This window comes from Phocoena sinus, chromosome 20 (genome assembly GCF_008692025.1).
Source record: "Phocoena sinus isolate mPhoSin1 chromosome 20, mPhoSin1.pri, whole genome shotgun sequence".
NCBI classification, from domain to species: Eukaryota; Metazoa; Chordata; class Mammalia; order Artiodactyla; family Phocoenidae; genus Phocoena; species Phocoena sinus.
The window spans coordinates 36,294,102-36,316,097 of NC_045782.1; the positions used below are offsets into that span (position 1 = coordinate 36,294,102).

Consider the following 21,996-nt stretch of genomic DNA (forward strand, 5'->3'; position numbering starts at 1 on the left):
AGCAGGAAGGAGAGAGAAAGGCTGTTACCCAAGGGAGCTGTTTCTTCTTGTCACACAAGAACAGATGCTGAAATCCTAGGACAGACAGCACAGAAATGTGGCAGCAGGAGGGTGAGTCAGAGGAAATGGAATGGTCTCACCTTCAAGATACATCAAGGCCCAGAGGGGAACCACTAACCTCCTGGAGACTCCAAAGGGCAGAGACATATGTGTGTGTGTGTGTGTGTGTGTGTTTAGGACCAATTCTGAGTCCAGCTTCTCCACAGACCCCAGCTGCTTAGAGATGCGCACAGCACCTCCTCCCAGGGCACCCCGCCCCTTCTCAAGGAAGGAGGGAACAGGGAAACAGCAAGCGGCTTTCTTTTTGAACCCAGCTCTGGCTTCCTCATTCTGAGAAGCTCACCAGCAGCTTCTTTTCTGCTGCACTTGCAGGCTTCCCACGTGCTGCCAGCCTTACACTGTAAGGCTGTGCTCTGTGGGGGACATTGTCCTGACACCGTGTACACTGAACTTGTATGTTTACACAGAATCCCCACTAAAGGGGCAGCCCAGGTTGAGGGACCCTGAGGAAGGAAAGGAGTCCTGGGGTCTCTGTTGAGGGAGTTTGGGAAGGAGCCATCATAGGAGGAAATCTCTTCCTTGAGAAGTTCAACTTGAGTGCCCTGGATTTACTTATTCACCACGGCACTTAAGCTGTAAAGCGATCCTGATAATGATAACGATAGCAACCCTGGTGGTGGTGGTGGTGCTGCTGCTGAGGATTTTTCGGTTCCTAAGCTTCCTTCCCTGGCATTCTCTCTCATCCCCAGCCCCTCTGCCCCCCTCAGTGCCTCTCAGCCACTCTGCTGTAACTAATTCCTCCCCCTCCTCTCCCCAGAACCACTCCTGCTCTCTAAGTCCCCTGTCTTCCCAGGTCTTCCTCTCCTTCTGCAAGCTGACCCTCTCCCACTGTGGGTACCATTCACTACACAGAGGCTAGGAAATGCCCCTGGAGGCTTTTTGGTGCTGTCGTTGTAAATATGAGCTAATAATGGACGAGCTCACAGAAATATTAAAGCATCGAAATAATCAAATCAGTACTTTTTTAAAATTTATTTTATTTTTGGCTGCTTTGGGTCTTTGCTGCACGTGGGCTTTCTCTAGCTGCAGCAAGTGGGAGCCACTCTTCGCTGTGGTGCGTGGGCTTCTCACTGCAGTGGCCTCCCTTGCTGCGGAGCACCGGCTCCAGGCACGCGGGCCTCAGTAATCGTGGCACACGGGCTCAGTAGCTGTGGCTTGCAGGCTGTAGAGCACAGGCTTAGTAGTTGTGGCCCACGGGCCTAGTTGCTCCGCGACACATGGAATCTTCCCGGACCAGGGCTCGAATCCGTGTCCTCTGCCTTGGCAGGCAGATTCCTAACCACTGTGCCACCAGGGAAGCCCCAAATTAGTATTTTTAATAACATTGAGCCGGCATGACCACTGACATAACTTCTGATCATCTGGAATCCAAGCAATTAAAATACTGTCTTTTCCTCCATTATACCAAATAGCATTGATTAATGTTCATTATTATAACTCTGGTAGCCTGCAGGGAAGATTCAGATGTGCCTTCTAAATCATCGTAAAGAGGTTCAGTAGACGTTTCCTCAGACACGTGTGGCTCGCCCCCTCACTTCCTTCAGCTCTTTGTTCAAATGTCACCTTCTTGAAGGCTTTCTCAAATGACCCTAATGAAAACGGCATTTTTCCCTGCCTCTCCCCAACCCCTCACATTCCTGATACCCATTCCTGATCTATATTTCTTCATAGTGCTTACCAGCAATTCAAATAATATCTATTTGATTCATTTATCTGCGTATTATGTCTTGCACAGAAATGCACACACACACACACACACACACACAAACACTTGAATAAGCTCCATGAGAGCAAAGATTTTGTTTACCTTGGCTATTGTTGCATCCCAGTGACTAAAAAAGTAACTGGCACATAGGAAGCACTCAAATATTTGTATAGCACATAAAACACGGTTTCACTGGACCTGTCATGTGTCCTCTTTGGGGCACCAGGGATTCCACAGGCACATTATCTCTATTTTTGTAGTACACAATGCCTGATGCAGAGAAGGACCACACACATTTGTAAACAAATTAGTAAAAATGGTATTTGGAGATTAAATACAACAAAAGAAATATGTAGGGTGCTGAGACAGAGAATGTGACAGCAGAGACCTACCAAGTCAGATTCGGCGGTTGTCAGAGAAGGCCTTTTGGTGATGACATTGAAGTTGAGATGAAGAATGAGATGGCTTGAAACCATTCAGCAGAGGAAACCCCCATTCCCCAGTCACCTGGGATGAGTGAGTGTGGTACCCAACGTCAAAGGACCTGAAGAGAAGAATGGAGAAGAAATTCTTAGTCTGAATTTCTGGGTTCCACCTCCATTCAACTGTTGATTAGCTGAAGGATCTTGAAAGATCACACAAACTCTGAGTCTCCCTTTGCTTAAAATGGGGATGAGAACACCTACCTCACAGGTGTAAGTTATATCAGATAATGTACGTGAAAAGTGTTAAGTGTAAAATGCATGCCTGGTATTGTGATAAGTAAATGGATAAGTACTGTAAACTCTGTACCGTTGGAGTGTGAATTTCCCGCTGGCCTTGAGGACGCCGAAGCTAAAGCTTGTCCTCAGGTGTACTTAGGCCAAAGGAACCAAAGCGTGGCAAAGCCTGATGCCATTCACTGGTGAAGCCTTTGTGCTGCTAGGCATCTGTCCTGGTTCAGATTATGTCGTGTCTGTGTCTTGGGAGACTTCTGCCACGGCGTCCGGGCGCCATGGCTCCCTAACCCAAGTCGCGTGAGAGGAGTGGGAGAAACTCTTCTATGCAGAGGGGTCTCTCTAAGAGCTGCCCTCATCTGCTCCCACTGCTAGAACCTGTCTCTGAGACCCAAAGGATGACCTGATATATTTGTCCCAACGGTACCTACCAGGAGTCAAAAGACAAACTGGACTTTGCCTGTGTTTTCTGCTGGCCTCAGGACAGCCTGCGGACGTCGGTGCAAAGCAAACCCACAAGTCAGAGAGAAGGCAGGAGGGGAAAGAGGGGCCGGTCCTGGGACAAACGGAGGATGCGGGGAGCTGTGGGCTTTGAGGAGACGAGGAGGGCGAGGGGAAGGAGAGGTGGGGGAAGGAGCGCTGGGGTGTGGGCGCAAAGCGGAGAGGGCGGGAACGGAGAGGAGAGGAGGCAGGACGAGGAGGGAAGGGCCGCGGGGAAAGGAAGGACACGCGCAGACGGGCAGAGAGGGGCGGACGCGAGGCCGGCGGCTGCCGGGGAGGAGCGGGCAGCGGCCCCGGGGGGCGCGAGGCGGGGTGGGGCGGCGCTGTCAGCGCGAGGCGGCGAGCGGAATGCAGCGGCCGGAGGCCTGGCCACGTCCGCACCCGGGGGAGGGGGCCGCAGCCGCCCCGGCCGGGGGCCCGGTGCCGCCCGCCCGAGGCCGGGAGCCCGCGGGGCTGCGGGTACGGAGCGGGCGGCACCGGGGGCCGAGCGGGCGGCGCCAGCTCACAAGTCGCCCGCTGGGCGCTGGGGAACTTGGTGCCGCCCGGACCGGCCGGGGAGGAGCGGCGCCCGCGCAGGCAGAAAAGTTCCTCCGCGCGGACTTGGGAGGAGGCCGGTCTGGCGTCCGCTTGGACGAAGTTCTGGAGCAGTCGGCGCGGGCGGGGGCACGGCTCGGCGGGGCTGGATTGCGATTCTCCCGGAGGGTTAGGGAGCCGCGGGGCCGCCCCGGGCCTCGGGCTGACGTGCGTGCTTCTGGAGTCCGACGGGCCGGGGGCTGGGGGCGCGCGGAGAGCGCGGGTCCAGCCTCGGCCGCTGGCCGCTGGAGGAGGAGGCTCGGCGCCGCTGTCCCCCAGGCCCAGGTTCTGTGATACACTCCGACTCGGGCTCTGGAGCAGTCAGTGCATGACAGAACTTGGACCCGGACGGACCTTCCGCACCCAGTGGGCACAGCGCCCACCCGGGGCCTGCAGTGGACCATCTGCCTGGGAGGGGAGCGGGCACCCGAGTGGCCCATGTGGCACAGGGTTGAGCCGGAACCAGCTGTGGACCTTTGGGGTTGGGGTCGCTGGAGCCTGAGGATTGACTCTTGGGACCAGAAGTTCCCGTAGAGCCAATGACAGGAGGTCTACCCTGAATTAGGGGCCAACGGAGCTCTCCCCCCGCACCCCGCCCCGTGTCAGTTGCAGGAACCTTCCCTCTACATCATCAAGGCTGTCTTCATCCTAGATAATGACGGACACCGCCTGCTGGCCAAGGTAACCTCCCACCCTCACCGGAGGGCCCCCTGAAGACACTGTGCCACAGGCCCAAGAACAGAAGTCCCCACCAAGCTGCCTCTCCTGGCAGGAGGGACCCCACTGTGGGCTCTGCGACTCAGAGCACCTCAGCTGAGACTCCTCCAAAGGCCATTCTGTCCATCCTCCTACCTTGTCAGACTGCTGGCCCCTGAAAGGGGGTGGGGCTGTCTCCTCTGTTTCTAAAATGTTCCCTAAAATGTCTTCTCACCATCTTTTCCACTGGCCTGGGACCCCGGAGTCCTAGTCCCCAAATTCTGAACAAGTAACCTCCACTTTTATTCTACAGCTTGGTAAACACTAAGGATTTAGAACCAGACAAGATTTTAGAGACTATATAATCCAATTCTTTCATTTCACAAATGAGGAAAATGCAGTCTAGAGAAGCTAAAAGGGTTGCCTGTGGTCACAGGTAGTAATATCCGAACACAGATCCAAACTCAGGTATTTTGACCTGAAGCCCAGGAGGGTGGTTTTCACTGCACCAACTATTCAACTATCTGGTATCTATGCTAGTGAACATGGCCAGGATAAACCAAACTAGAATAATCCAAAAATAAATGTCTCCCATCAACACGGTTAACTATAGTAGGACTATGGCACCTAAACTAGCTACAAAATGCATTATAGATTTTTCGTTTGTATGGGTTGAAACTTTTTGACTTCATGACATTGAAATGAGCTTGTTCACCACCGCAGTGGCCAGCAGGGAGACTGCTAATTTGCCTGCAGATGGGGTACTAAGTGGCAAAATCCACATTCAGAAAATTGAAAGCTGAGCTGACCATCTCTTGCTGCAGCTGGTCAGAGGTGTCTCGGCAACCAGAAGTTCCAGGGCCTCCTCCCAGCAGATCACATCCATGTTCAGAGGCAGGAACTGAGTCAGAGAGAGAGTCTCATCAAACCCAAACAAAACAGCATTGACTTAATTAGGCAGTGTGTGCCAGGAACTTCCCCTTAGATATTTCATCTTCAGCGTAACCCTGTCTGAAGTCAGACCATTGTTGGTGTTCAATCCCAGCTCTGTCCCTTACAACTGTGAGATGTCAGGGAAGTTACCTGACTTCACGCCTCAGTTTCCACATCCATATAATGTGGATAATAAAGTGGCTGTTGTGATAGTATTGTGTTAAAGGGTCCCTGGCTCTGCCTTCTTTCCTGTAGACTCAGGTTAGTGTAGAAACAGTGTGGCCTAGTGACCACCGCAGTCTTTAAAACACTGCATATCTGCGGAATGTACAAAGGCCTTCAAGAAATCAGGACAGGACTCGACGAGAAGGCCTCAAAATTCCTCTATTTGCTCAGAATTTGTGTTTATGGGGAAACAGCGAGCAGACAGGCCTAGAGGGCGGTCAAGAGAAGATGGGGCACGGCAGCAGGGTCCCGCTTGGCCAGCACCCACCATTCCCTGCCACCCATCCAGGGAGGAAGCTCTGTGGAACAGCTGTCACCTTTTCTCCTTCCCTTTCACCTAGTATTACGACGACACATTCCCCTCCATGAAGGAGCAGATGGCCTTCGAGAAAAATGTCTTCAACAAGACCAGCCGGACTGATAGTAAGTGTCCGCCTCTTGCTCGTGCAGAACTTTCAGATGCACACCGTCATCTTCATCTGGACACATCTGTCCCCGTCGGCCTCACACACCCACAGGCCATTCCCTTTTCTTCAGAGGTGCTTTTTCCTCTCCTTCCCAGCTGTTCTCTTCTCTCTTCTTCCCTTGAGCCTTCACTCCCCTCCCTCTCAACCCCCCTCTTCCTGCCTACGGCATGCCTGGACTTCTCTCAGTGGAAGGGGCCCGCACTAGCCTGGGGCTGGTCTTAGGCATTGCGTATGGTGGGCGAAAGGTCAGCCTTGACCCAGGTTTGTTGACTTCTTAGAATGAGGCAGTCAAGTGATGGGAATGGAGTAGAGGGTGGGGGGAGGGACACAGAATAGCCTAATAGTAGTGTCCCTAGTGCGTGTCTTTTCAAGGGTGCTAGTCTTTGCAAGGGTTCTTTGTTTGTTTGGCCTCACAGCTTGTGGGATCTTAATTCCCTGACCAGGGATTGAACCCGGGCCCTTGGCAGTGAAAGTGCGGAGTCCTAACCACTGGACCGCCAGGGAATTTCCTTTGCAAGGGTTCTCTGGAAGGGGAAGAAGGAAATAGGGCAAGAGGCGCAGAGCTGGAGACGGGGAGGAGGGGCCAAGCAGAGGTGACCAGAACTGAGACCCCCCCCTGCTCTTCTAGGTGAGATTGCATTTTTCGGGGGCATGACCATCGTCTACAAGAGCAGCATTGACCTCTTCCTGTATGTGGTGGGCTCATCCTACGAGAACGAGGTGAATTCAGGAGGTTGGAGTGACAAGGAGGCTTGGATTCTGGGGTAGAAGCTGGGAGGCTCACCATTGGTACCCCTCCTTCTAGACTCTGGGGAACTGGGAGCAGCCAGAATGGTTCTTTCTGGAACAGTGCATATCCATGATGTTCCTTAGATTCCTTGGGTACCAGAAATGGAGTCCTCAGAGGCCTCTGTGTCTTAAACATCACTGGAGAAGGATGTACTCAGTGTCCCACAGCAGGCACTCCAGTGCTTCCAACCCAAACATGGGGAGGGGAGGGGCCCTCTCAGGTCAAACTGCAGTCAAGCTCCAGCCATGTCCTCTCTGAAGAGGGACAGCTGCCCATACAGTCAGGCTCTGAGGTTTCCTTTTAGCCTTCTTAACCTCAAGCTCTCTCGTTTTTCTCCTCCCATTATCTGCCCACCCCCAGCTGATGCTCATGTCTGTTCTTACCTGCCTGTTTGAGTCCCTGAACCATGTGTTAAGGTGAGTGAGGTCCTCTATCCTCCAAGGCTCCTATCCCCCAGACCTTGGTACATCACAGAGGCGGGACCCTTCCTCCCTGCTCTTTTCTCCTGAAGTCCCCACAAGACTAAGGCTGGAGCCAGAGCATCCTTCTGCAAGGACCCTGCCCTTTACCTGATCAAGCAATGGTATGGCCAGAAAATGAGGTCTAGAGAAACTAAGTGATTTGCCTGAGGTTACAAGCTATTTATATCAGAGCAGAGATTCAAACTCAGGTCTTTTGACTTGAAGCTCAGGGTGATTTTCCCTCCACCCCCATTCAGCGATCTGGTATCTACCCCAGTGAACGAGGCCTGGGTAAACCAAATGCAGATAACCCAAAGATAAATGTTCACAGTCGACAGGATTAACTACAGTAAGGCTATAGCACCTGAAGTGCTATGAAATGCTTAAGGGTGGGCACAGGGTCCCTGCTCAAAGTGTGAGGGCGGTGGGCAAGGGGAGCTTAAGGAAGCAGACCCGTACTCTGGGCAGGGATCCCTTGCCCAGGTGCTGCCCTCACTGCCCTTGACATTCTCCTTCCCTGTGCTTGTGCGGTGGGAAATAAGGCAATCTTTGGAGAGAGCGGGTCCGCCTCACCTAGGCAGGGACCCGGCTTCTCCTGGCCATGGGGAGGTTCCAGAGCTGTGTCTGCCTTCAGGAAGAACGTGGAGAAGCGCTGGTTGCTGGAGAACATGGACGGAGCCTTTCTGGTGCTGGACGAGATTGTGGATGGCGGGTGAGGAGGAGGGGAGGGAAGAGGGGCTGGTCAGGGACACTCACAGCGGGAGGTGCCCTTGAAAGTCATCAGCTCTAGGTTGAACCCAGCACACTGTTGGCTCTCTGGCCAACTTCTCCCTCCCTTCCCCCAGCATATTCCCAGTGTCCCATCCCCCCTACCCCACTCATGAGGATGGAGGTTGACTTCAGTGTTAGCCAAAGAGAAGCACACAAGAAAGTAAACTGAAGTCCAACTATGGCTGACTGTTGACTAGGCAGGGTTTGGGGCGACGGTTTGATTTCCAGTGCCCAGGAGAAGCAGGCAGCACAGATACTTGCCCCTTCCTGGGAAGACTTCCTTCAGGCCCTGCTGCTGCCACACCTCCTGCTCTCAGAGGTTCATGCCAACACCAGCTAGACGCGTGACCTGGGCCAGTTACTTACTTTCCTTACTTTCTCCATCTTTCAAATGGAGACAGTAAGGGAACTGCCTCAAAGGGTGTGGGATTAAATAAGGTGACGCAAGTGAAGCTCATGGTTTTCCTTCAATAAATGTTTCCTACTATTGGCATAAGATTATAGTCTTAGGAGGGTGGGAACTCTTAGGAGAAGGGTTGGTTAGTGAATTTCCATGGGGGTGGCGCAATATTCAGGGAAAAAAAGAAGGTCTGGCTCTGGGGCAAAGGGTAATGGAAACGGATCACCTGAAAGACATCCACGGGCCTCTGTCATTCCATCCATTTAATAGATGAGGAAACAGAGGCTCAGAGATTCAAGTCCCCAAGATCACATGGCTAGGGAGGGGCAGGGCCAAGATCTAAAACACATGCATGTTTCCAGAGATTGTGCTCTTTCCACAGCACTGTACCACCCTGCTGGGGGACAGGGGCTCTGGGAGGTACTCTGGGAATGGGTCCTGTGGGCTTCCTCCCTCCTTCCTCCCTCCTTTCCTCTATAGCTCTTGACTGTCTGCTGCTGCTGCTGCAAGGCTTTGTGCTAATTGCTAGGACCCAAGACTGAGGGGAATAAAACCAGGTTTTGTGGAATATACAATTTGTATATACAACTTGGTAGACTGTCTTTAAGGAAAGCAAAGCACACACACATACACACACACACACGATTACAAATACAAAATGAGGTGCAGGGCCTTGGAAGGACCTTCACAAGGGAGGGTGTAAGCTTTATCAGCTTCCGGTCTGTGCCCCTAGAAGGCCCAGTTTCTGCCCCCTGAGGGGCTCACGGTTTCCCTCCAGTGAAAATCAGGGAAGTGTCAGCGGAGGCAACACCTGAACTGGAGCCTTGGCCTAGGTTGCTCTGTCCAAAGGACCCCTGGTGAGAGATCTGGGGCTGCAAGTGCCCCTGTGATGGGCCTGGGAGAGGCTCTCAAGAAATGTTTGTTCACTTCCTTCTGCCCTGGAGGAGACTCACTGGGTGAAAAGAAGCAGTCACTCAGTCCCCGTGGGCCCTAACCTTCCCACAGTGACTGGCTCTCACCCCTGCACACACCCACACATGGCTTCAGAACGCCCCCAGGGCATCATGAAAGAGTGTCAACTAGCCGAGGAAAGCCTCCATAACTGGGTCTGTAGATTCTGATTTTTTGGAGTTCCATTTCTTTTGTGTATGGCATGACCCTGTGGCATAAAATAATAGTGAAACGAGATAGGGACCCCGGGGGTGGGGGGCCTCTCTTCCTTCCCTGCATCTGAATCCATCCCTAGACCCAGAGATAAAGTGAACTTTCTAGAGGTCTCAGTTTTTGAGTCCCTGCTTTTGACAACCTGATTGTTCTAGACTGGACTGCCCTCACCTGATCTCTAAGTGTTTGCCCATTGATGATGAAGTGTGGGAGAATCAGAGCTGAGGGTGCTCCGTGGTGAGGGAGAGTTCTGGCTTGAGTATCAGCAGGAAGGTGCCTTGGAGGCGGAATGTAGCATACGGCAGGGAAGGGAAGGGCTTAGAAGGGAGCAGAGGCAGAGGGAAGCATGTGGCTGATTTTCCTCTCGGTTTTTCTGTCATCTTGATTTTGGTTTTTTTTTTTTTTTTTTTTCTGTCATCTTGTAGTGTGATTCTGGAGAGTGACCCCCAGCAAGTGATCCAGAAAGTGAATTTTAGGGTAAGAGTCATCCTGCATCCCCCCTCACCCCCATCTCCTCCAGGCTGCCCTTCCCATCCTCTCCACCTCCTGTCCTCCCTGTATCTGGGCTGCCAGAACCCCGATGGTGGGAACCCAAGCTCCTCTAGCAGAAGCAACCACTGGGTTGATGCACTTGTTGGGGGAGCAGCAGTTTAGAGGAGTGTCAATTAGTAAAAGATATCTCTGTCCTCTCCCCCTGTAGAATCACAAACACCTCACCATCCTCCCTAGTGGGAAGTAGACTGGGGAAATAAATCCTCACAGAGACACCTGGTGGCTGCCTTGGCCTTGGGGGTGTATAGATAGAACCCCCCTGCCCAGTTTGGCTTCTCATGTCTGGATGAAACCTTTCCTCTCATCGTTATTCCCCCTCACTCTCTCACCCACCTTGTGCCAAACAAGAAGCTCTAGGACTTCCACTAAGTGGTATACACGTGCAGCTCTAGATCCCCTGATCACTGCATCTGTTCACCGCCACTACCCCCAAGCCCCTTTCCCTCGCCTCTTTCTTCACCCAACACCCTCGCCCTGGCCTGACCACCCTGACTCTGCTTCCGTGCAGGCGGATGACAGCGGCTTAACTGAGCACAGTGTGACCCAGGTAGGTCCCCTCCATCTGCCTTGGCCAGAAAGGGTTGGTGGGAGGAGAGCAGAGCATCCCAGGGGGACCCAGTGGGGCTATCAAGGCTGAGAAGTCAGGGGTGCAGGAGGGAAGGGATGACAGTGTCAGGCCATCTCTTGGAGACAGTCAGTGGAGGCTTCCAGGGTCCCCTAGGTGACGTGGAGCTGGGTATTAATAAATGATGGACACCTTCCTAGCAGTTCACCTTATCTCCTTCCTGGCTTGGTATAGTTGGATCAAAACCCAGGATGACCTGCCCACCCTGGAGGTGGCTGGGTCACTTGTTCCCCAAAGCAATCTGGGCGCTTAGGCCTCTGATGCTTCCCCCAACCTAGAAAGGATACCAAATAGAGTTTTCCTCCAAACCCTCACCCCTGCTGTTTAGGGTCCATGCTGAGATTGTTAAGGGACCCTTAAATCCATGATGGGATCTAATTCTCACCACTTGCCACCATGTCCCCGAGTGACCTGACTATGGAAAAGTCTACCCCTGTCCTATCTGGAAGTGCATGTGGGGCAGGGGTGAGGTTTCTGGATCTGTGGCTTGACTGGTTTCCCAGCTGTGCAAACTTCCTGCTTGTCAAGCTTGACCTCCATTCTGTCTGCCCGCAGGTCTGTCTGCCCGGACTAATTCTGCTTTTATGGAGCTTCCTGCCCTGCCACTAACTACCTCCTGCTGTAATGGCCCAAGCTCAGATGGGCCTGTACCATCCCATGTGGGGCCCCAGGTGTGGTGCCCACTTTCCTGTGACTGCCCTTCGTGCTCACACTGCCTCTCCCTCTTCCCAGTTCCCAATGCCTCCTCCTACCCTGCTGAGATGAATGCAGCCGCGTGGCAATTTTCAGGGCTAAAGAGGTTAAGGAGCAGAGCAGATAAGAACAGAAGTGCTGGTGTGAGTCATCCCAGGATGTATGTTGTGCCTTATCACCTACAAGCTGGGTGGCCTAGGGCAAGTTACTCAACTTCTCTGGGCCTCACATAATCACAGGACACTCCTCATAGAGTTATCATAGAGAATTAGATGAGCTAATGCATGGAGAGCTCTTGGCATAGATCCTGTTTTCCAAAGGGGGAAAGAATGAAGGCACAGCACTTTTAATGGAATTCTTGAGTAAAAAAACTGAGGAAGTTGCAGGTAGTGAATGGGAGGTGAAATGAGGAGAAAGATTTTTGCCGAGAGAAGCAGGAAAACTCCAGGGCCAGGCTGTCCCTAAGAAAGGAGGGGGAGTGGGCAGGAGGAAGGGACATACAGTGTGGAATTGACCTTCTTCGAAAGGGCATGAGGCTTGATGGCTGGAGGGACAACCTGAGGGACATACCTGGGGTCCCCACCATGTTGGCATGGTGTGTGCACAGTCGTATGGATCTGTGTAAACATGGGGCTGAGGTGGTTTCCTCAGGATGTTAGAGTGAACACATCTGAGTGCAGGTGACCCTCAGCAGAGTCTGCCCAGGAGCCCTTTGCCAGCTGTACCACATCAGCAGCGGGTTGGGGTGGGGTGTTGAGGACCTACTGCCAGCCAGAGCCAGAGCTAGGGGTTTGCTGAGGTGTCTGGGCACAGGAAGTGTCAGGCCTGGGCCCGTCTCTGCCTGGACGTGGCACTGTGGGCGGGAGCTTGAATGGCATGGGGTGGGGAGTCAGGGCTGCTGCCACACCCAGGGCTGCAGATGCCGGAGCGGAGAGCTGGGCAGGCTCTGGCCTGGGCTGGTTGTTGGCTGCAGCCAGTTACGGCTGCTCTTCCCATCTGGACGGCCCGGCCCCACTTAAGGCAGGCAGAGATGAGCTGCTGCCACCTAGTGACCGGGGATTATAGGGACGCATAGAGAGAGGCTATAGACTGCCCCCTCTCCCGTCTCATTGCAGTGTTAATGTACTTGTCATTCCTCCCCAGTAATTCTCTCAACCTTGCACACCCCCACCCCACCCAGGTTCTTCAGTCTGCCAAGGAACAAATTAAATGGTCGTTACTGAAGTGAAGGCTGTGCATTCAAGGCTCCCTGCCCCCAGACCATTCCCCCAATCCTGGCAAAAGCACAAAGACCCCAGGGGACACCAGAGACCCCTCTATATCCCCAGGCCTTCCCAGAACTGACTCCCGAGGACTCCGGCCAGGGACTCTGAGATGCAGAGGTTTGGCTTCAACACTGAGTCAGCCCTTCTCACTGTCCTGGCCTGCTCTTTGGGCCTTCAGAACCAGCTGAGCTGCCTTAACTCAGACCTTAGGCATCCCTGGCCCCAGAGCCCAAATAAACCGGCTTTTGTCTCCTGCCAATGGTCTCTTTCTCTCTTGACCTGGGAAGTGTGTGTGTGTGTGTGTGTGTGTGTGTGTGTGTGTTCTGATAAGGGCTTCTGCACTGTGGGGGGCTCATCTCCTGGATGCCCAGTTCCAGGGTGTATCCTTGTGGTTGTGTGACTGGGGAGAGGGGTGGGTCAAGGGAGAGGAGACAATTAAACACAGTGAGGGGGTGCGACACTGATACTGGGGCCCTATATGTGGTGTGGAGGGCTGGGTATGATTGTGTGGCAGGGTAAAAGAGTCATAATGGGAGGAATGGTGCATTTGCGGGGGAAAGGAGAGCAAAAGATGGTACACACATGGTGGCCCCGATGGGATTCTTCACCTCGCTTTTTCCATTCTCAGCCTCCAGGAGGGAAGGGCGTAAGGTTTCCTCTGGACAAACTGAGGAACAGCACGCCTGTTTTTCTTGGCTTGCCTGGGAGATTGCCGCGGAATTCCTCTGCTGGCATATACCCTGGGCACTAGAGCCCTGCAAGCTTGCCATGGCTAGGCCCAGATACTAGGGGTGAGGAAGCACCGGCCAGCTCCCGCCTTGTATTTGTGTCCAGAGCACCCAGTGCGCTCGAGGGTGTGAAGAATTGCAGGTCCAAAGGGGGAGACGGGCGGAGGGGCATTCTATAGGCAAATGGGAAGGATGGAGTGACTTTCGGGGGACACGACTCCCCTTTTCTTTCCCCGTTCTAGAACCGCCCCTTTCTCCCTTTCTTTCTCTGACATATACACTTTCTGCGTCACGTACAGAAGTCCCCGAGAGTGTCTAACATTTCCGCCTGGGACAGCTCGTTTCCCTCCAATCCCTAGGTAAATGCAACGCGAGTCTACGCCCCGCCCTGGCTCCGCCCCTCGGCGCCCCCCGCCGCGGGGAGCCCATTCCCAGGACCTTATCCACGATCCTATAGCGCCACCTGGAGGGATAGGTGGGAAACGCGCCCCCTCCGGGTCCCACTCCCCCTACTAACTCCGCCCCCAGGGAGGGGACCGAACCCTGCTCCCGCGAGTTAATCGCTGGCCTCCAAACTCGGAGGCAGGGCGTTGCTCTAGCAACCAGCGGGCTGGATACGCCCTGCGAGCTCTGCTCCAGCTGTGGCTCACGAATTTCAGTGTGACGCTGCTGAAAGAAAGTGGCGAAACCTGGGTGTTAGTAGAGACAGTCCCTATGGGTTATCACGTCCTACATTATAAAATTCTCCAGAACTGGATATTTATAATGGGTATGACCACTTTTGCAATTAGAGAAAATGATATACAGTTATGTAAACAGATTATAAACACTCTGTACACAACCATTCCACCAAATAATGCAACTCCGAAAGGGAAAAAAAGAGTATGCAGTTAAACGCTGTCGAGTTCGGGGGCCATTGTGGCGACGGGAAATGAGAAATTTTCCAGAAATACTTTGGCGAATGTTCGGCCTTATCCGGTGCCCGGCTCCATCCACCGCCTCTTAACAACCGCAAGAACCGGAGGGGCAAATTCGTTTCCTAGCAACCCGGTCTCGCCCTCTCGGGTGCTGCAAGTCCAGTAGTGCAGGGACTGGAATGGGAAGGCCCGGCCGTCACACAAACTGGCTCACCGAATGCTGTGGACTTTGCGGTGCTTCCCCATTTTACCGAGAGGCACACCGAGGCTCTGAAAGGTTAAAGTATTTACAACAGTTTCCGCAGAGCCGGACTCAGCAGCGGGCACTGCTGGAGCGAGGTGGCTTTCCCGCGCTCCCTACCCAAGGGCCGTCCGAACCCCTCGCCCACACAGGGACAGTACGGGGTTAGGAAGAATGAGCCGAGGGGGCATGGCAATGCGGGGAGGCCACCAGAGAGGTGTCCTCGCTCTTTGTGGCCAAAGGACTCTGGGGAGGGGGGCTGCAGCGAAGCAGCCGACCCACGCCCGCGTAGGGGAGAGGGCTGCGCGGAACCGCGCGGGTCTCCGGGGAGCGCCGGCAGGGTGGGGTCGCGGCCTCTTCCTACCGACGCCAAATTTGCAGGCCCGGCTCTCCTGGGGTGAGGCGGAGGGCCCGCTGCATCCCCAGCCCCCTCTCGGCGCCTGCAGCCTCGCGGAGCCGCCAGGACGGCGGGTCTGGTCGTCTGCCTCGAGCTCTGCCCGCTGGCCCCGGCGCCCCCAACCCCTGGGGCGCGCAGCACGCTGGGCAGGGGCGCCGTCTGCCCAGGCCCAGGTTTTGGGAAGGGCAGTCGGCCGTTCCTGGCGGGAGCGGCCCCGGGGCCTGCCTTCCCGTCTGCTCTCAACCCTGGGGCTCCTCCCCGCCTTTCTGCCCTCGTGGGCGACCCGGCGGGTCTCGAGTATCTGTGGGGAAGGGGCTTCAGGGCGCCCCCTTTCCTCCTGCCGAATTGGGACCGGGACACGTCAGAAACCGAGACCTCAGGGGCCCGGGCCCAGCCAGAGGTCGCACGCACACTTTAGCACTGGCCCGGGGCTCGGGTGAAGGGGGGACGATAGACACACCTAGACCAGGATAGGGACACAGAGGTAGTACCACCAGGCCCTCGGACCCCCTTTATACCGTTCTCAGCCGGTGGCCCCTTCTCTGGCTCCTCTCGCCCCCTGCTTTCCGGCCATTGGCTGGCAGGAAGGCAGAGCTGGTCGGATTGGTCTGCATCCAGACAGTGATGGATGGCTCCGCTCTGACTGGACAGCGGCCAAGACGGTGTCCGCTTCGCGGCTCAGTTTGGCTAAGGTGGGACCAAACAGCCCTGGGGAGTGGGTAGGTGGATGAGCTGGAGACCGGCCTAAGGCTCAATCTTTCCGTGCTCACAATCTCCCTTTAAACTCTACAGAGAAAAAAAATCCTACCCCTAATTCCCTGTAGATACCCTTTAACCCCGGAACCTGATGTAGGCAAAATTGAATAATTTACCCAAAGCAGTTTGGACACAGCCCTATGGACCTCCCTTTCCCTCCAAACTGGGTCTCATTCATTTAACAATATTCGTGCATTCCGTTTGTTCGTTCATTCATTCACTCAAATATTTGAGTGTTTGCCAGGAGCCTGGCACTAGGGAAAGAAAGGGAGACTGATTAGCAAGTGATTGGGCCCAGAGGTGGCAGTGGGGTGGGGGTGGAGGGTTGAAAGGAGAGAAAGGATGAGAGATATTTCAAGGTAGAAATACCTTTAAAAATCCAACGGTGTCCTTTATCTGAATGGTGTTAAAAATTCACAGAGTTTGCGCTCTGTGTTCTTTCCTGTAGGTAAGTCATTCTTAACGAAAAAACTAAATTAATCAAATGGCTGCCAAGTTTTACTCTATCGTCAGCATTTGTGTGGTCCTCATCTGTCTGCTAATCTCTTCTTCATCTCTTATCAACTAAAACTGGAAAATACCTTAGATGAGGATCCACAGAAATCAGAGTGATTGTGAGCACGTGTGGACTTTATATTGTATATACAGATGAGTACCATCCCTCAAAACAGACTCTTTGGTAAGAAAAACAGTATTGATAAAAGTAATAATAGTAGAAGCAAAATTAAGTTTCTTTTGGAATAGATAATTTCAATAGACATTTATTAACTGGCTGTTCTGAGCCAAAGACCTTTTAAAAAATATATTAATTGCTTCATTAATTTGGTTGTGCCGGATCTTAGTTGCAGCTCGCAGGCTCCTTAGTTGTGGCATGCGAGCTCCTTAGTTGTGGCATGTGTACTCCTTAGTTGCAGCATGCATGTGGCATCTAGTTCCCTGACCAGGGATGGAACCCGGGCCCCTTGCATTGGGAGTGTGGAGTCTTATCCACTGCGCCACCAGGGAAGTCCCCCTACCAAACACCTTAATGGGGGTTGGTGGGAGCTTCTAAGATGAACTGGAAGACACGGTTCCTGACCTAAGGAGATCACAACTTGACTGGGAACAAAGTTGTGTCAGAAATTAAAAACGTTGACAAAGGAGATGGTGTTACATAGTTATTTCACAGAAAGAAGTTGGGGGAAAAGACACCACAAAGGGAGAAAGTGTGTAAGCAAAGCAAAGAGGCAGAGAATCCCTGTCTAAGGAATTGCAGGTAGGTACATGTAGCTGGAATGGAGGATGTGTATCTCTGTGGGGAGGTCCGGGTATGCTGAAGCTTGAAGCTTCTCCCTAAACAGGTTGTGACCGGATCAAGGCCAGTGTTGAATGGCATGGTAACAAATCACTGCAGTTTACTGAGTTGACTAGTCTGTGCTCCTTAGAAATACTACTGTCAAAAAAAAAAAAAAAAGAAATATTATTGTCTTCAAAACAACCTAACCATGAAGATGCTGTCAGACCTATTTTTACAACTGAGAGCCCAGGAATTTGAATAATCTGCCTCAGGGCACAGGTGAGATTGAATCCCAGGCTGGTCTGACTCCAGTGCCCACTCCTCTTTGCCCCAGCCACGGAGCCTGATTTGTATTCTGAAGGTGATAGGGAGCCATTAAAGATTTTCTAGCAGTTAAGGGATATCAACTCCGTGTTTTCAGCAAGGAACTCTGCCGGCAACGTGGAATGTCTACTGAAGGGGGAAATGACAATTTAGGGTCAGCGCAAGACCTACAGAAGGTAGTCATTTTCTTTTTTTAATTTTTATTTTATTGGCCGTGCCACACGTGGGATCTTAGTTCCCGACCCGACCCGGGATCGAACCTGCGCGCCCTGCATTGGAAGCCCGGAGTCTTAACAACTGGACCACCAGGGAAGTCCCAAGGCAGTCATTTTCATTATAGTCACTTTCCATTCTTTATCGAAACAGTGCCATCCAGCTTCATTGTGCATCTTGTCACCAAACAGCTGGCAAAAATCAAGTCTACTCAGAGTTTGAAGAGTTAGTGCTTTTGAATTAATTCAGATAATTGCAGGGAATCATTCCACAACAGGGCTTCCAAAAGGACCACTTTGTTAGGGACAAGGATTTGACATTTATGTTCTGAAAAGTATGTTAAAAAATGATAAACCAGTGGCTTCCAGTAGGGAGAGGGAAAGGGAGAGGGGTAAATTAGGAGTAGGTGATTAAGAGGTACAAACTACTATGTATAAAATAAATAAGCCACAAGGGTATACTGTATAGCACAGGGAATATAGCCAATATTTTATAATAACTGTAAATGAAGTATAATCTTTAAAAATTGTGAATCACTATGTTGTACACCTGAAACTTCTATAATAGTGTACATCAACTATACCTCAATAAAAAAATTTTAAAGTAATAAACCCACTTTATAGCTTATATATTTGGTTCCCTCTTATCACCCTCACCTACACCCACTCTAAAAATATACACACACACACACAGATAAATGAAAGAAAAAGAAATGGCAAGAGAGATCTGATTCCTTTTGACCAGATGCACAGTTTGTCTTTATCCAAACACCTGTTTTTTTTAATAATAGCTTTGTTGAGATATAATTCACACACTGTGGAATTTACCCCTTAAAAAAATTTTTTTTAAAGATCTTTATTGGAGTATAATTGCTTCACAATGCTGTGTTAGTTTCTGTTGCACACCAAAGTGAATCAGCCATATGCATACATATGTCCCTATATCCCCTCCCTCTTGAGCCTCCCTCCCATCCTCCCTATCCCACCCCTCTAGGTCATCGCAAAGCACAGAGCTGATCTCCCTGTGCTACGCTGCTGCTTCCCACTAGCTATTTTACACTGGGTAGCGTAGATATGTTGTTGCTACTCTCACTTCACCCCAGCTTCCCCCTCCCACCCCGTGTCCTCAAGTCCATTCTCTATGTCTATGTCTTTATTCCTGCCCTGCAACTAGGTTCATCAGTAACTTTTTTTTTTTAGATTCCATATATATGTGTTAGCATACAGTATTTATTTTTCTCTTTCTGACTTCACTCTGTATGACAGACTCTAGGTCCATCCACCTCACTACAAATAACTCAATTTCGTTTCTTTTTATGGCTGACTAATATTCCATTGTATATATGTGCCACATCTTCTTTATCCATTCATCTGTCGATGGACATTTAGATTAGTTCCATGTCCTGGCTATTGTAAATAGTGCTGCAATGAACATTGTGGTACATGTCTCTTTTTGAATTATGGTTTTCTCAGGGTATATGCCCAGGAGTGGGATTGCTGAGTCATATGGTAGTTCTATTTTTAGCTTTTTAAGGAACCTCCATACTGTTCTCCATAGTGGTTGTATCACTTTACATTCCCACCAACAGTGCAGGAGGGTTTCCTTTTCACCACACCGTTTCCAGCATTTATTGTTTCTAGATTTTTTGGTAATGGCCATTCTGACCAGCGTGAGGGAGACACCTGATTTTTAAGGCATTGAAAACATGTATCGGGACTTCCCTGGTGGCGCAGTGGTTGAGAATCCTCCTGCCAATGCAGGGGACATGGGTTCAGTCCCTGGTCCTGGAAGATCCCACAAGCCGCGGAGCAACTAAGCCCCTGCGCCACAACTACGGAGCCTGCGCTCTAGAGCCCCTGAGTCACAACTACTGAAGCTCACGTGCCTAGAGTCCATGCTCTGCACCAAGAGAAGCCACCACAATGAGGAGCCCGCACACTGCAAAGAGTAGCCCCCACTCGCCGCTAGAGAAAGCCCGCGCGCAGCAACGAAGACGCAACGCAGCCCAAAAAAAGTGTGAACTGTGAACTTATTACATGTATGTGAACTGTCCCCCCCACCAAAAAAAAAAAGATTAAAAAAATATGTATCTTATTCTCGTGGCTGCAATGAGCCCTCATCCAGGAAAACTTGAGGGTAGAAGGAAACTCTGAAAGTCATGGGGGCAATGTCCCTTCCTCCAGGCAACAGCTTCTTAGTGATTGACAGGGATTCACGGGGTGGGTATGTTGGGGACATATGGGAACATATGTGGAGACATGGGTTCTCTGATGGAATGATTGGAAGAGACTGGCCTCAGCTGCTTCTGGGTCTCGATGGTTTAGGGATCATCCCTACCCCTCTGGAGGGTCGAGCCCTGTGTTCGGAAGGTTAGGGGGCTCCTGGAACAGTCTCTCCTAAGAAATGGCTGGGAAAGTCCAGAATTCAGAACTTGGTTATGGGGAAGCAGATGAGATTTTTAAAAACTTTGGAAACCAAAAAATATCTCAGGGTTCTCCGAAAGCCTGCAAGTAGAATAGACTCTCACAGGTCTGTCCAGAAGATGGCGCCGTAAGACCAGCCCCACTTCCTTCCTTTCTGGCGGGGCGGGGATCTGGCAGGATGTGGCCGTGGAAAGGCCTGCAGAAATGACATCTAGCTGAGCCTTGGACCCTAGACCACAGAGCAGAGCCTGGTGCGCGCCGGTGGGGTGGGGGGACCTTGGTTGGGAAGAGGGGCTGAGAGACCCTAGGAACTAGGGGCAGTTGTGCTGAGAAAACAGGGCCCCTGTTGAATACAGTGTCAAGAAAACCAGACCTCCCTTCCAACACTTCAGATTTGACCGCGTTCCCCAGGTAGCTTGGAGGTTGGGGAAGGGGGGTGAGGGACTCGAGCACTGAAGAAAGTTTATGCTTTGAGGTAGGAAAAGGAAGTTGGGTGGTTCCGGGAGAACAAGCAAAAGAGCTTCAGCTGAGGAAAGTGAAGCTCAAAGGATGACTTACCCAATATCACACAGCGAACAAGTGACAGAGCTGGGACAGCAGTGGGGGTTTCCTAAAACCCTGCTTACCTCTCTGTGACCCTGGTTTTGAATCTCTTGATTCAAAACCCCAATTCACATGTTCTTTGCATGTTCTCAATCAGATTTATTGAGGTATAATTTACATACACTAAAATTCACACATTTTAAGTCTACATTTCAGTGAGTATTGATACCTGTCTGTAGGTAGTTTGTAGAGTTTCTAACTCCACAGTGTTTTCTGTTTGCTTGTTTTGGCCACACCACCCAGCTTGTGGGATCTTAGTTCCCTGACCAGGGATTGAACCCCGGGCCCTCGGCAGTGAGAGCACTGAGTCCTAACCACTGGACCGCCAGGGAGTTCCCTCCACTAGTGTTTTTTTAAATAATGAAATAAATGACTGTCATCAACTGCGTTTATCTTCGAACAAAGGAAGGAGAATTTATATACAAAATGCAGAATAGCTCCTTGTACAGGTTTCTTTAAATAGGATTTATGTAAATAACTCACACTTGTCAAGTTCTGTGAAAGAATTCTGTTTCCTCCACATAAGTAATTGTATTTGCACTCCCAACTGCTGTGAGGGAAGCAGGTGTGTCCTCCCCACTTGACAGGTGGGGAGACTAAAGCTGCTTTCTGGTCTTGGGAGCAGAAGCAGTGAGGTCTGAAACCCCATAGGCTTCACTTTGAAGAAAGGTCTCTCTTCTGTTAGAGCACTGCACTTGGACCCAGCAGGTCTGCCTTCCTGTTTGTTCCCTGGTGAGCCCAGAATGTTTGCTGGAGCCGGCAAGATGGAGCATCATGACTGACAAAATGGCTGGGATCGGGCTAATGGGTATGTGGGTGGGTGTGTGAGTGGAGGAAGGAGATGGAGAATCACACACACTTCCCCAGATCCCAGTAGAAGCTTTGGGGGCACTATTGCCCCCAAAGTGAATCAGAGAAGGTAAGGTCCTGGAAAGCCTTGCAGAACACTGTGCCACCCCCGCCCCTCCCCCCAAGGAGGATTAGGATGTAGGGCATCTGTTTGTATGCAACAAGGATGAAACAAGTGTTTATGAAGGCTGCAGAAGCATGCCAGGATGCTAGTCCAGGCACAGAATGAATTTCTAGGACCCGAGATTAATACTACTCCATCCTGAAAAGCTGAAAGAAACAAAAAGGGTAGGTCTCTTGCTTTGTACCCCTTTTACCCTGGGGGGTGCATTTGGAGTCTCCTTTAAGTTCTAGCTGAATAAACTGAGAGGAGCTAAGGTGTAGCTCCTGGGAAAGAGACAAAGAGGGGCTAGGAAGGCAAGGAGGAAGTATCAGGGGAGAGACAGGAGGCTGGGGCTGAGAGAGCCCAGGGCTTGGGAAGGCTCTTGTCTACACTGCCACATGCATGCACAAGCACCCCTCCAAGAAGGGGCCCTCCAGAGGATGCTTAACTTAAAGCTGAGACCCTGGGCAGCAGCCGGGAGGGGGGAATTGGGGTGTCCCAGGGCAGAT

The 21,996-nt window shown here is 51.8% G+C and overlaps 1 protein-coding gene and 1 long non-coding RNA gene across 7 annotated transcripts; one reads left to right on the plus strand and one right to left on the minus strand.

The window, feature by feature from the left end:
* Positions 1-1,232: 1,232 nt before the first annotated feature.
* Positions 1,233-3,109, minus strand: LOC116746338. Of its 4 annotated transcripts, none has more exons than XR_004347682.1 (4): positions 2,973-3,109; positions 2,218-2,369; positions 2,024-2,095; positions 1,347-1,402 (listed from the first exon to the last, which is right to left on the minus strand). It is a non-coding gene; the product is annotated as an uncharacterized LOC116746338 (long non-coding RNA). The 4 variants fall into 4 exon arrangements; XR_004347681.1 differs by having other exon boundaries at positions 1,360-1,402; positions 1,928-2,095; XR_004347683.1 differs by lacking the exons at positions 1,347-1,402; positions 2,024-2,095 and adding an exon at positions 1,233-1,282.
* Positions 3,110-3,113: 4 nt separating this feature from the next.
* COPZ2 (COPI coat complex subunit zeta 2) lies at positions 3,114-12,916 on the plus strand. 3 transcript variants are annotated; one of them, XR_004347679.1, is made up of 10 exons: positions 3,351-3,501; positions 4,222-4,296; positions 5,811-5,892; positions 6,565-6,656; positions 7,087-7,142; positions 7,822-7,899; positions 9,948-9,999; positions 10,583-10,621; positions 11,255-11,370; positions 12,573-12,910. XR_004347679.1 is itself a non-coding variant. In XM_032617759.1 (9 exons), the coding sequence occupies exons 1-9, from the start codon at positions 3,114-3,116 to the stop codon at positions 12,618-12,620; spliced, it is 594 nt and encodes a 197-aa protein (XP_032473650.1). In that variant the 3' UTR covers positions 12,621-12,916. The 3 variants fall into 3 exon arrangements, 2 of the variants coding, with proteins under 2 accessions (XP_032473650.1, XP_032473649.1); XM_032617759.1 differs by lacking the exons at positions 3,351-3,501; positions 11,255-11,370 and adding an exon at positions 3,114-3,185 and having other exon boundaries at positions 12,573-12,916; XM_032617758.1 differs by lacking the exon at positions 11,255-11,370 and having other exon boundaries at positions 3,356-3,501; positions 12,573-12,916.
* The last annotated feature ends 9,080 nt before the right edge of the window (positions 12,917-21,996 follow it).

What these genes read in the sequence shown, in the direction of transcription:
- COPZ2 (XM_032617758.1), top strand. Translation starts at nt 3,391, where the DNA reads ATGCAGCGGCCGGAGGCCTGGCCACGTCCGCACCCGGGGGAGGGGGCC. An exon ending in GACACCGCCTGCTGGCCAAG is followed by an intron (nt 4,297 to 5,810) that starts GTAACCTCCCAC and finishes CCTTTCACCTAG; the next exon opens with TATTACGACGACACATTCCC. An exon ending in CAAGACCAGCCGGACTGATA is followed by an intron (nt 5,893 to 6,564) that starts GTAAGTGTCCGC and finishes CTGCTCTTCTAG; the next exon opens with GTGAGATTGCATTTTTCGGG.